A 12698-nucleotide genomic window follows, 5' to 3' on the forward strand; every position below is an offset into this window, starting at 1 on the left:
TGAATGCAAGCCACATGCAGCTGAGTATCACACGAAGACATTTGCATGCTTCACATGCAGTCAGTGGGAAAGTGAGTCACCGGTGAGCAGCAGCTTGGCGCTGCGGCGCACGACAGCGTTGCTGCCGAGCTGGCCGGTGACGCCGATGCGCGCCGCGGCTGCGCGCGCGTCCTTCGGCTTGGCCGCTCCGCTGGTGCGCATGGCGTGGGGCAGCCACGCGCACAGAGCGCGCTCCACCTCTGTTGCAGGCGTCGCTGCCAGAGCCTCCAGGTCTGTGATGCCCGCCAGGTACAGCGCCCGCGCCTGCGCCGCTGTCACCTCCGGCATCTGATAAATACACAGAAAAATTGCGTAAGGGCCCCGCTGCATGTGATCGGTGTGAGGCATACCCAAGTGTATGAACCATTGTTGGACAAGTTGCCCTCAGTGGAAGCAATTCAGGGACTGCTGAATCCTGCTAGAAGTCTTCAGTACCTCCTGATCAATTGGGGAGATTTGCAGGACTAGGGAAACGGCAAAGCATTTGATTTGGAAGATATCACGCTGGGATCTGAGCCACAAACTTTCAGGCAGTCCTTGTCAGCAGTAAGAAGCCCTTGCAAACACAAAAAGAAGACAAAACCAAGTAAATGCTGCCCTCGGGCATGATTCCAAGCTGCTTTGCCAGGTGGCGCTATAGGATGAAGCACTGCGATACATCGCGATAAAATCCACACCTGCATGAGGTCGAGGAGTTCTGGGCAGGCTCCGGCAGTGGCCTGCTGGCTGACTCGCATCAGCAGCGGCTCCAGATTGAGCCAACCTGCCGACGCACTCAGCAGTGCTGCCATGGCCGCCCACCCCGCCACATCAGCCTGGTGTGCACACGTGCATACTTACGTTCGTTTACAATACACATACACATGCACATGCATCCAATAATCTCAATGCAAAAGTCTGGTTGATCCTTTTCAAGTACATACGCAGGTTGAGAGTGGTGCAAGGGATATAATGGTAATAAAGTTGCACACCTGCAGCTTCTGAAGTTGTCCACGAGAAAGGCCTGCACAGAAGCCAACTCGTTGGTATCAAAAAAAGCTGCGCGACAGGAACGATGCAGACGGGCAAAACCTGAAGAGGACGTAAGGCTCTCAGAGGCTCCCAGAAGACATACCGGCCTTGGAGACAGTGTCTGGCTTGCCCCAGGTCTCTGCCACCTTCCAGGCTGGCACCTCGCACATCAGGTCATTCACGGCGCAGGCAGCTGCAAAACGGGCGTGGCTCTTGTCCTTTGCCACGTCCGCCTTGCCACCACTCATGCGGATCAGAATGTGCCTGCATACATTTCAGCATCTTACTCAACATCCACTACTATCTTTCCAAAAATTTCCTTGATGTACATGGCAGCTGCCTCTCTGCCCTGCCTGTCTAGCTTCATGCTGCACACTTTAGCGCGTTTTGTAGCCCCTTCTCCTACACGTACTAAACTCTGAACACTCCACAATTAGAGCAAATGGCTTTTGTATGCTCTTGTTGAGAGGAGTATAAAGAGGAAGATATTCCGCATTGACAACTTGATGCACCCCTTACTCCCCTTGCTTTTATGCGCCACGTCAAAGCACACAAAAGTGGTGCTGTCCTGTGAAAAGAGGCAAAAAAGAAAAACATGGCAAGCGCACTCTCGGGTGACGCCGACGGCTGCGGCCACGCGGCGGTGGTGTTTGGAGAGGCCGTGGAAGGCAGCGCTCCAGGCGGCCCAGTCGCAGATGTCAAAGGGGTGCTCCAGCATCACCAGGAACACCGGGTGCAGCAGATCGTCCACCGGCACATTCCGGAAAGCTGCCTCCAGCTCCTGTACACGCAGTCCCGTTGCCACTAGCTATGTCGATACACACGTTGCTTCCAACCTGTCTCCTCCTCGTGCGCAAGCCCCTCAACAACTATGTGCCAGGGGCGCACCATTGCCATGGATGGCATGAAAGACTTTCTTCGGCGCTTGCGCTGAGCCTCAAAGCAGAAGCTCATGGCGTTGGAGGACAGCCATGGACGGCAGCGGGATTGTCTCAAATGACATGTCTTTGGCAGGTTGCTGCCAGTGCAAGCCACATGCAGGGCGTTACCTTGTACAGCCGTTCGCCAAGGTGGGGGGGCAGGGAGGAGGAGTGCACGGCTTTGCCCATGGCAGTGGCCCGCCATTTGGGCTTCTCATCCCCGGGCAGCGCACGGAAGGACAGCAGGCCCCTGTTCCGCAGCGAGCGCAGCGCCAATTTCACTGTTGCATCCACAAACGTCGCTGGCGCCTACACATGAAGACCAATCATGAGTATTGATAAAGTACTTCAAATGACTAGAATTGTAGAGATCAATGTTGTACATATTTTGCCGCACATGGCTGGTATGCGCTGTGATCCAACAAACGGTTTGCATGCCTGTTGTATATCATAGACAAGGGTGGCAAAAGACAGTGAATGGGAAAGTTGGACAATAGTAGGAGAGCGAGAGGTGACCTGGTGCCTGATGAGGGTGCAGCAGAGCAGGCGCTCGATGTCAGCATGCCCAGACGTCGAGCCATTGGCAATAGCTTCCAGCAGCAGCCGCTGGAAGTGCGCGGTCGGCGCCATGTCAGACGCCACCTCAGCCGCCACATCAGCGTGCTCCAGCGCATCAGCGCCGCGGGTGACGGCGGCCGGTGACATCAGCCGGCTGCGCAGCTGCGGGAGCGGCTCGTGCAGCAGCTCGCAGATTGGTTGCCAGTCTCCCAGGCCGCGTGGCGCTTCCGGCAGGCCCTGGCCGATGATGTAGCTCTCGCCGGCCTCCGCGTATCCCGCGCGGCCGGCCCGGCCCACCATCTGCAGGTACTGCGCCCGTGACACCGGCCCCGGCCCCTGCAGTGCACAGTCATCACTTCTCCTCTTGTGCTTTCATGGATCGGGCTTTTCCATGAATCGGGCGTTTCCATGGATCGGGCTTTTCAGTGCATTGCAGGTCGAACGTGCGGCTGACATGGTCAATGATGTTCCATTTTGATAAGTGCTGCTGGCAAAAATCACAGATTCATTACCACATGTCTGCAGTGGCTTGCATCGCAGTAGTAGGGTGTCTCAAGTATTAAGGTGGTTGTGCTTAAAGGTATTCGGAGAGATGTTCCACCACCCTTCATTTGATAGATGGGACTAAAGCATCCAGACAGAAGATGTTTCCCAGCTAAAGCAATGTGAAGGCACAGATATGAAGGGACTCCTTGCCTGCCATAGGCTGCGCAGGATGACGCGGCGCGCAGGCAGGTTGATGCCGGCCGCCAGCGTGGAGGTCGCACATAGCACGCGGATGGTGCCGGCGCGGTAGCCGGCTTCCACATGCGCACGTTCCTCCAGCGTCAGCCCCGCGTGGTGCCATGCAACGCCCGCACGCATCAGCCGCTCCAAGGTTGCGTCCGCGTAGCCGCCCATCGCGCCGCGCATCGCCTGCGCCAGCTCATCCCTTGCGCGCACCACTTCCTGCATGATCGTTACCGTAAACACATGTCACAGAAGCAATGGTATGTGTTTCTTAGGAGCTGTCGGTACTGGGCTTAGGAGCTACTACCCCGTGTTATTGAGCAAAATGGGATTTTCGGACAACTCTCAAGTCAGTAGTACTGGTGCGTCTGATTGGATGGACCACAAGGGGTGTCACTGGAAACCTCAAAGGTGCCAGAATTCATACTGTACACAATGAGAACCAGGGGTTCCAGTGGTATCTCATATCAAGGGATCTGTTGCAGGTATGAGTACTGCACCTCGGCAATAGCTGGGATGTGGCTGGGCAGCAGGTTGGCGAGCATCTCGGCGCAGCTCTGGCACTGCTTCCTGGACGCGCAGAAGACCAGCACCGAGCCGGCCTCTGCCACCACCTCAGCAGCCAGTGGCAGCAGCAGATCCCGGTCGCGCGCATCGCTGTCGGCCAGCTGGCGCACCGGCACCAACTCATCCTCCCCTGCCTTGCCCTGCAGGAGACACGGTAAAATCTCGAGACATGCATAAGTAGACTGTCCGCACACAGGTACTTTTTTCCAGGTTCGCTGTTCTATAATCTTCTTCCCCTATCTGTTAATTTGCGGTTCTTATGAGCTTCAGAGCTCTCCCCAGTCTCTGTCTTTGGCTCGGTTGATCCAAGCATGATTCATTTGAGCAGGCCATAACACAAATGGGCCCATTTTCTCAGGTGCTCCTCGCGATTGGGCGGACTAAAGATTTCCGCTGCGCCAGATATTGTGACTTCCAATCTGGGAAAAGGGGTTGGTTCTCTGATGTCACCCAGGACGGATGGATAGACAAGAGGCAATAGGCTCGGACTGTTATGACGCATGGGGAGATTGGCTCCAAATCTAGGAAATGAAATTGGTTCTCTGATGCCACCCAGGACTGGGAGAAACACAAAGGGGGATAGACTATGATTGTAGTGATGCATGGTAGATTAGACACACCTTGGAGAAGACGTTGCCCTGGAAGACGGCGTATTCTGTCAAGGACACCGGCCGGAAGTTGGTCAGGAAGAGGCGGCAGCTGAGCCACTTGGACAGCGCATCCACGCCTGCGCACCACATAACCAATACAGTCAAACATCTTGATAGTCACACTCGTTATAAGCACATCCGCATTATAGTCAAAATAATTTTGGGAACGGGTTGTTTGCCTAGAATGTGACTATATTGAGATTGGACATGAAAATATTTTCATATTACCAACGATGTTTGTCAAATCATGCACAAAGCAGGCACTGTGAAATGCCCTTTGAGCGGGCTGATGCATACCACCCATGGTGGCAGACATGCCCACGATCTGGATGGCGGGAGCATGCTTGGAGTGGAGGATCTTGGTGATGGCCAGCTCCAGAGATGGGCCCCTATGTTGGTCGTTCAGCATGTGCACTTCATCCACCACAACGCAGCACAACTCATCTGCACCGAAAATGCTGCTCTCGTCTTAGTCAGTTAATTTGAAACATGAAAGAATTTCAGCTGGACGAGACTGGTACAGCAGAGCCTAGAGAGACATGCGCACCCAGTCGATCCTCCATAACAAGCCTGTTGATGGCCACGTTTGCCTTTTCAATTGTGCAAACCGCGATCGGCTCACTCCTGCACATCAGCAAAGCATGCCATTGACTTGAGGCAATTCTTGAGATCGCATACACACACATGACAAAACATTACTCACAGTAATGCAGATGAAGGAAGCCTTGCCAGGGTAAAACACAGAGTGTGTGAAGAGTACCCTGGCTGCAGGGGTGTCCCATTCTCAGAATTGCCATAGAAGCCCTTGCATTTGCAGCCTGTCGAGCGCAGGATGTCGGTGAAATCTGCTGTCTTCTCCGCAACTACACTAATGTATGGCAGCACGAACAGCGCAAACTTCCATTCCTGCACTTGCACAATAATATCAGCTCCTTAACACTGCCCATTGGCCGGAAGCAGGGGAGGTTCTTGTCAAGATAATCATGAAAGCCTAGAAAGAAGGCATGTAGACACATGCGAGACCATTCCCAGACATGCATCAATTGTGCTGACTGATCACCTGCTTGTTGCGTGTGAACCTAGCTCCAGGCTTGCGAGTGGCCAGCAGCCTCCGCAGCATGAGCACCTCTGCCACGAGAGACTTCCCTCCTGATGTTGGGGCGCAGTACACCAGGTTGCTGCCATCCACGCCACACTCCAGGGCAGCTGCCTGCCAGGGATACATCTCCTTGACCCCCTTCTCTGCATACGCCTGCGAAAAGAAATGCCGCCTCACAATTAGGATATATGACATTATGCACACCTCCAAATGGTATCTCTTAAAATGGAGTATAAGCAGCGCATATCATGTGTCACCGGACAAGGAATAGCTCATGTGTCTACCTGGGTGATTGCATAAGGAAGGCCGTATTCTGAGAGGCAGAGTCGCAATGGCGGACTCTTGGCGGGCAGGCTTGTCACTTCCTGATCTGCTATGAGTTTCGTGCTGGGAGTGGGCCCCAATGCTGGGCTTCTGGATTGGTCGCTGAGGCTGCTCCGGCCACCAGACGCAGCAGGCCATATATATGGCTGGCTGTCTGACACGCCTGCTACAGATCCCCTGGAGCATGATGCTGCAGCTCCAGCACTGTCCAAGCTCGATTGTGCGCTCAATGGGCGAGCCGCTGTGGCGGCACTGAAGGCTGGGGCACTGAATGGGCTGCCTTCTCTGGCAAGGCAGTGAGCTCTGCCTGGCTGCTGCTGCCTCTTTGGGATGCTCCCTCTGCATGTGAGGGAGCCTGCTGCGCCCACTGCTGACCAGACGGGCGAAGTCGACACCTGGGCGACCTGTGGGCTGCCATGGAGTAGGCCCCTGCTTGGATGTACTCCGGTGATAAGCTGGGCCCCAGATGGAATACATGTGCTTTTGCTGCTCTCTGGCATTGCCTCCCTTCTGCGAAGATTTGCTGTGTTTGGATCGGAATATTGTGGTGTATATCCTGCACATGTGGCCGGCCCTGGATTCTTGGCAAGGGCAGCTGGTGCTGAGAAGTCTGCCACTCTGCGTTTCTTTGGGAAGGCTGCAATCCCATTCCACTGGTTGGCATTTATGTGGCTTAACTCAGACCCTCGTCCAGCGGCTGTTCTACACGGCTTCACAAATAATTCTCTTGGATGTACATCTCGAAGCTGCCTTCCTCTTCCTGAGGTACTGCAAAATCTCGAGCTCTCTCTCCTCTCGTCTTCTTGCATCCCTATTTGAATGTCACTGTGTTCAAGCGCATGCTTCAACAAGATTTACAGTGCTCCAAAAAAAGTAACCGTTGTACAATCTGGAATCATAGGCGACTTGCAGTAGAGAGGAACGGACTCCCAAGTGCAGATCATGAGCTCATAGACAATTTCACAATGTCTGCGCTTGCCTTCTGGGTTGCTCTGAATGCTTGGACTCAGCAATGGACTAGATGATGACGTTGGCCCAGCACACGAAGCAGGCAAAGGCGTCATCACTGGAGGCCGCCCTTGTTGTCTTCAGTGTGTGACATTCAATCTGCCTGCTAAGATTGCAACATAGTTGAGACTATCGTATGTCATCTTGATTAAATACACTACTGTGCTGATCGTCTGCTCGTGATTTAGAGGCGGACGATCTGGAGCAATCTGGAAACGATCTAAGGGTGGCTCCTCAATGACAGGGCAGACTAAGAAAATAGGCGCATGGCTGAAATCGGCTGTTATATCCTTAGATACCTCTCTCGTCGAGCTGCGGCCGATCGATGGAGGACTGGGAGTATTTGCTGTGCAAGACCTTTGCGAAGGTCAAAGATTGTGTGAGATACCCAAGACGGCCGTCTTGTCAGTCCAGAACACAGGCATAGCAGATATACTGGAGCAGCACAGGATAAGAGGCGGCTTGGGCCTCATCATAGCCATCATGTACGAGCTGAGCATTGGCAAGGAGTCTTTCTGGTGAGGAGCCTTCTGTGATCATCCCCTGCTGCCAATCAGGGAGAAAATGATGACTTGCAGCATACTGTGCATTGGTGGTTCTGTCAAAAGTGCCAGTGCACACGCAGGCATGGATATCTCGAAGAACTCCACAAGCGAGAGTACCTCCCACTGTTCTGGGCTGAGCAGGAGAGGTCGCTCTTGCAAGGGACAGAGGCGGAGCACAGGCCGCAAGAGGATGAAGAGCTTACGCAGGAGGATTTTGAGACGCATGTTCCTCCTCTGGTAGAGCAGCATGCGGATCGGCTGAGAGCAGATTCTTTCACGCTTGAGAGCTTCAGAGTGGCAGCCTCCTGGGTTGCATCCAGAGCCTTTGGAGTCGATTCCTTCCATGGTGTGGATCCACTGGAACACTCACTGTGTTTGTGCCTTGTTTTTCCACAAAATATGCTAATGTGCCTTTCTCCATCTCTGCTAAATGTTAGACAAGCTGCATTGTACATGTCCACAAACATGCCAATATGACTGGTGTCTGTGCAGGAATGTCCATGGTGCCATTGGCGGATATTTTCAATCACAAGGCGGCCATTGTACAGTTCTCTGATGACTACGTCGTAGAACCCAACTGCTACGAACAAGATAACTCCAGTGAGGACGGCAGTTCCCTTGCATCAGGTCAGCCCTCATTCATACAGGCTCAGTGCTTTTTGTGTTGTGACCGTTGCTGTCATAATACAAGTTAAACACTTGTTCTAGTGATCTTCTTGATCCTAAAGTTTTCCCCTCAGTTTTGTGCATGACTGCGGATGGAGAGGCTTCTGAAGAAGAAAAAGAAGAGGAGGAGCCTGATGTGGACATTAGTGAGCAGAATGGGCAAGGGGATGCAGAAGAAACACAAGGAGAGGTGAGAGCTCCTCGTGCTGTGACGAGGGGCAGCATGCTGAATCTGTCAGGAGGGAGCGGTGACCAGTACCGCCTTGAAATCGGGATCTGTGGAGCAACGAGAAGCGATGGTGAAGAGGTTCTTGAGGTGTGCCAAAAACATCCCTACCTGCCTGGCCTCGAGGCAAGATACAAGGCCCAGAGAGACTTCTGAGCTCATTTGGTAGAGCAGCTCGCTTACAAAGAGGAGGCTTGTGGATCGAGTCCACTGCCCATCTTACATCCGGTTGCACAATCAAACAACAATACCGGGCTTGGTGAAATGACGAGGTATAGCATGTGCGTGTGCAGATCATTGCGGCATCTCCTGTGCCCAAGGGGCAGCAGGTACACAACACCTATGGCGAGCTCGGCAACGCAGAGCTGGTGGTGAAGTACGGCTTTGCGCTGCGCCAGAATCCCTTTGAAGCCGTGCTCCTGGACAAAAGGGCCCTAACAGAGGAAGCCCGGCGCATTGTGGGCGACAGAGCCTGCCGACAGCGCTGCAGGTTCCTCTCCAGAGAGAGGTGGGCCGCTGGTCGATCCTTGTTCTCAGCTTCACTGTCCTGGCAGCAGCAGTGGAAGCTCTTGTACTTGATCACATACGGCTCACAACATGCCTGTTCTCTAATGACAGCGACCATTTGCACCATCTTTTTTACGCTGCCATGGCTCAGAATCAAGGATAGTGCCTGCTGTGGAGCCATCCTGATAAGTACAGCACTGACATGCAGTGAGTAATTATGGCATGCAGTGAGCTGTTGGATGAGGAGAGGGAGCCCTTTGAGGTGCTTCCAGGCGGCTGCATTGGCCCCTCCCTGCTGGTAGCCCTGCGTGTTTTGCTGGCGTCCGATGCAGAGTTCTGCAAGTGGCAAAGCCTGGACGATGCGCTGCAGCTCTGCACTGTACAGCAGCAGCCAGAGGGCTCCGCAGACAGGCAGCATGAGTCAAGCCCGGGATGCAGAACAGCAGAGCAGCCGGGCAAGGAGTGCCGGTCGGAGATTGGCCACCCTCCCAGGTCCTCTAGGAAAAGGGGCGCCAAGGAGGGCACCGCAGGGGTCAGCGAGCCAGTGTCTGAGCGGCCTGAGGCAAAAAAGCAGCGCAGTGAGGGTGCCAGGGATGCAGACACTGCTGGCAGGAATGGGACGGCGGCAGCAAAGGTAGATTGTGATCTGGATGACGGCGAACAGCACAACGGTGACTGCCACACAAAGAAGACTAGCACAGGCGCAGCACCAGAGCAGGGGGCCAGTGCAACAGGAGAGTTGCCAGCGCAGATCGGCAACACAGACATAAGAGTAGCTAGGCAGTGCGGAGTGCTGACAGGCGACATGTGCCTTGCTCTGGCACAGTGCATCCGGCAGAGGCTGCAGCGCTATAGGCATGCATCGCTGGCAGAGGATTTGAGAGAGCTGGAGAAAGAGGAGGGGTTGGGTCAACGTGGGAAAGGCCGCAATGAAAGCAGCAGAGCTAGGGTGGCTGCTCTGAGGCTTGTAGTGACAGAGAAGGAGCTGCTGCATGCAGCGCTAGAATTTCTTGAATAATATGTTTTGAACATGTGGATAAGATCTGAACAAGAGAGTTTGTTGGCACACTGTGGAACATTCACCTTGCCATCCGAGATGCATGCATGCACAATGTTGTGCAAGATTCTGTAAAATTTAAATACCCATTGGCTGATTAGTTTGCCTAGAAATGCGTGGAAGACGCTAACACTTATAACTGGTCATTCATAAGAAATTTATCAACATCCAACACATTTGCAAACTTGAGCAGACTCTGCCCCAGCAGGGGGCTACAACCAGCTTCCCATACTCCAGAAGCTGTGGGGTAATGAGAAACGTGCTGCGAATTTTGAAGGGCACAGCTGCAGATGTGGGGTACCAATAAACATGGAAAAGCCATGACTGATGTTCAGGAAATTTTGAATAGAATCATTATCGCTGCATCGTTTTTGGGCAGATGGTGCTTGGATCTGTTCCCAGGCGACGTTGAACCTGACTTCCATCAAGTGATTTCTTGATGGCTGTTGTGGGGCCCACGCGTTCCTATCTGTCCGGCGCAAGCTCGGGCTTAATTGCAGACGATGGACAAATCCAGCTCATTCTGGGTCCCATGTTTGCCGGTAAAACGTCAGAGCTGATACGACGGACCAGGAGATTTGGGCAATACAAAAAATGCCTCTTGGTTGCATACAAGGGCGACAATCGCTGCGGTTCTGACGCCAGTGTGGTCACGCATGATCAAACTGGAATGAAGGCAAAGTCTGTCGAAAAGTTGAGCCAGGTCGAGAATGCAGCACACTGTTACAACGTCATTGGCGTTGACGAAGGGCAATTCTTCCCAGGTACAACAGAGGGTTTATGCTGTTTATTATGTGTGCATGATATCCCATCTTTTCCTGAGCAGGCCATGATGAAAGCTGAATGTGCACCATGGGTGGTTCTGAATCATGGCTGGGGACATCAAACAGATGAGAAGGACTGTTTATCCATCTTTGCAGACGTTGTGGAGTATGCGGAACGGTGGGCCAATGAGGGAAAGATCGTCATCATCGCAGCCCTGGATGGCACGTTCCAAAGACAGCCCTTCAATAGCATACTCGAGCTAATTCCCCTGGCTGAAGAGGTTCTGCACCCTCTGTCCCCTGGTCCTACCTTCCAGCGCAGCATCATTACTATAACAAGCTGGCATTGTCCCAATAAATCACATGTGGATTTCATTAGGTGCTCAGAATCCTCATATGGCTTGGACAATTTCTCCACAGGCGGCTGACATGCGCGCAGGTGTTGAAGCTCCGAGCGGTGTGCAGCGGCTGCCATCGCGAGGCAGCCTTCACCCACAGGCTTGGCAATGAGCAGGAAGTTGAGGTGCGCTTGATCTATATTTTGCGGCCGGCATCTGCCCTTCGATGTATCTCTATATTCACATCTGCTGGAGCCTTTGCTGTTGGAAACGGGCTGTGAGAACCCTCAAGGCATAGTATTCCATGGCATGCACTGTGGCCTCTCAATCCAGTGTCATCAATGCAGATGGGAGTGTGACCAGGTTTAGGGATTTTGCAGGTTGTGGGCGGTGCTGAGAACTATGTGGCTTCGTGCCGCGCCTGCTACCACTCCTACAATGACTCGAGGAGTGGTGCACCGGCCGCTCCAGAGCCCAAGGGAACTCCCACTTCAGCTCAGAGGTTTCCCTCTGTCTTCCTTCTTCTGAATCATACGAGTCATTGGCTTCTAAGCATCCTGATCTTGCCAGGACCTGCATCCTAGGAGACTGCTCCATGCAGCCATGGCATAAAGTATCCTGCAGCACACAAAGCAATATGGAAAATCGTATGTTGTGACAGGCCGAAGAGGCGCAGCACGCGTTTTGCAGCGGGCAGCGCACAGCGCAAGGCGGAGTCGCCGGCGGCTGCTGAGAAAGTTGAGGAGCGGCGTCTGTCGCTGCAGGCCCTCACTCTCCGCTGAGTGGCCAGCTGCTTTGTCCCATTTTCCAGCAGGAAAAGCATGCTCAACTGACAATCTGACTTACGAGAATTTAGTACAAAGGCAGCCTACAGAAGCTCTCTGAGAACAGAGTACAGGTGGCGAAGTTGTCAGCGGTGCATGTGATAGGCTTCCAGCTGGCAGGACAGGTGTTGCCGGACAGTGTGGAGCTGATGGATCTGCAGATGCAAATGTATGAGGTGAATAATTTGTTGGAAGCTTCTGGCGGCAAAAAAGGTGTTGCGATTAGGTGTTGCAGCCCCCAGTGGAGCATGGGGAGGTCGGGAGAAAAATTTGTTGCTTGGGTGAGAATTTCCCAGTGGTAGTACCAGTGGATCTAAGTTCAGTGGCATGCAGCGTTGGCAATCATGTGCCAATGGCAGGGGCGTGCTAGATTGCAGCGCTGCAATCTAGCACGCTAGCTAGCATGCGATAGAGACAGTTAGTGTCTAAAATGATAAATTCAAGCAAGCGACTATTCAAATTCGGACAATAGAATACATGCAATAGCAAGCAACTCCTCTTGCACGCCTTAATGATAAAAGGACTCTATAATGTGTCCAATGCCTACTTACTCCCAAGTAGGAAATGGCAACTCGATCTGTCCCCGAGGACTGCCTGTTGATCATGGAAGCAGCAATGTTCATGTGTAAAAGCAGCATGCTGGATAAAGGCGTCCTGTTCATGCTGCACTCTGATGTCAACAGCACTCATAATTCCCAGCAGGAATTGCAAAGTCATCAACTGTCAACGCATGAAAAGCCTGCACTGCACCACTGGCTGTCTTGCAAGCCTGTATCCACAATAGCTCGCACAACAGGCTGTGATCATGCAAGCGCGCCATGCATTCCTGACTGAAGCATTACCGAATCCCAGTCTGTAAAATTTCC

At 53.2% G+C, this 12698-nt stretch overlaps 3 protein-coding genes across 3 annotated transcripts; 2 read left to right on the top strand and 1 right to left on the bottom strand.

Moving 5' to 3' along the window:
* Positions 1-2771: 2771 nt before the first annotated feature.
* On the bottom strand, positions 2772-5699 carry COCSUDRAFT_4494 (P-loop containing nucleoside triphosphate hydrolase protein; the record flags this gene model as incomplete). Its single annotated transcript, XM_005647569.1, has 8 exons — positions 2772-2864; positions 3204-3459; positions 3753-3964; positions 4445-4551; positions 4772-4918; positions 5022-5098; positions 5235-5371; positions 5535-5699. Coding segments are annotated over 8 exons (1194 nt in total), but the record flags the coding sequence as incomplete, so codon positions are not given.
* Positions 5700-7235: 1536 nt separating this feature from the next.
* On the top strand, positions 7236-8785 carry COCSUDRAFT_3171 (SET domain-containing protein; the record flags this gene model as incomplete). The annotated part of the gene is made up of 5 exons (XM_005647570.1): positions 7236-7423; positions 7531-7796; positions 7943-8113; positions 8179-8306; positions 8621-8785. Coding segments are annotated over 5 exons (918 nt in total), but the record flags the coding sequence as incomplete, so codon positions are not given.
* A 1560-nt stretch (positions 8786-10345) lies between these two features.
* COCSUDRAFT_15651 (TK-domain-containing protein) lies at positions 10346-11592 on the top strand (the record flags this gene model as incomplete). Its single annotated transcript, XM_005647571.1, has 4 exons — positions 10346-10670; positions 10827-10951; positions 11110-11193; positions 11389-11592. 4 exons carry the CDS (start codon positions 10346-10348, stop codon positions 11590-11592), a joined length of 738 nt encoding a protein of 245 aa, XP_005647628.1.
* Between the last annotated feature and the right edge of the window lie 1106 nt (positions 11593-12698).

This window comes from Coccomyxa subellipsoidea (genome assembly GCF_000258705.1).
Source record: "Coccomyxa subellipsoidea C-169, whole genome shotgun sequence".
In the NCBI taxonomy this organism is placed as follows: Eukaryota; Viridiplantae; Chlorophyta; class Trebouxiophyceae; family Coccomyxaceae; genus Coccomyxa; species Coccomyxa subellipsoidea.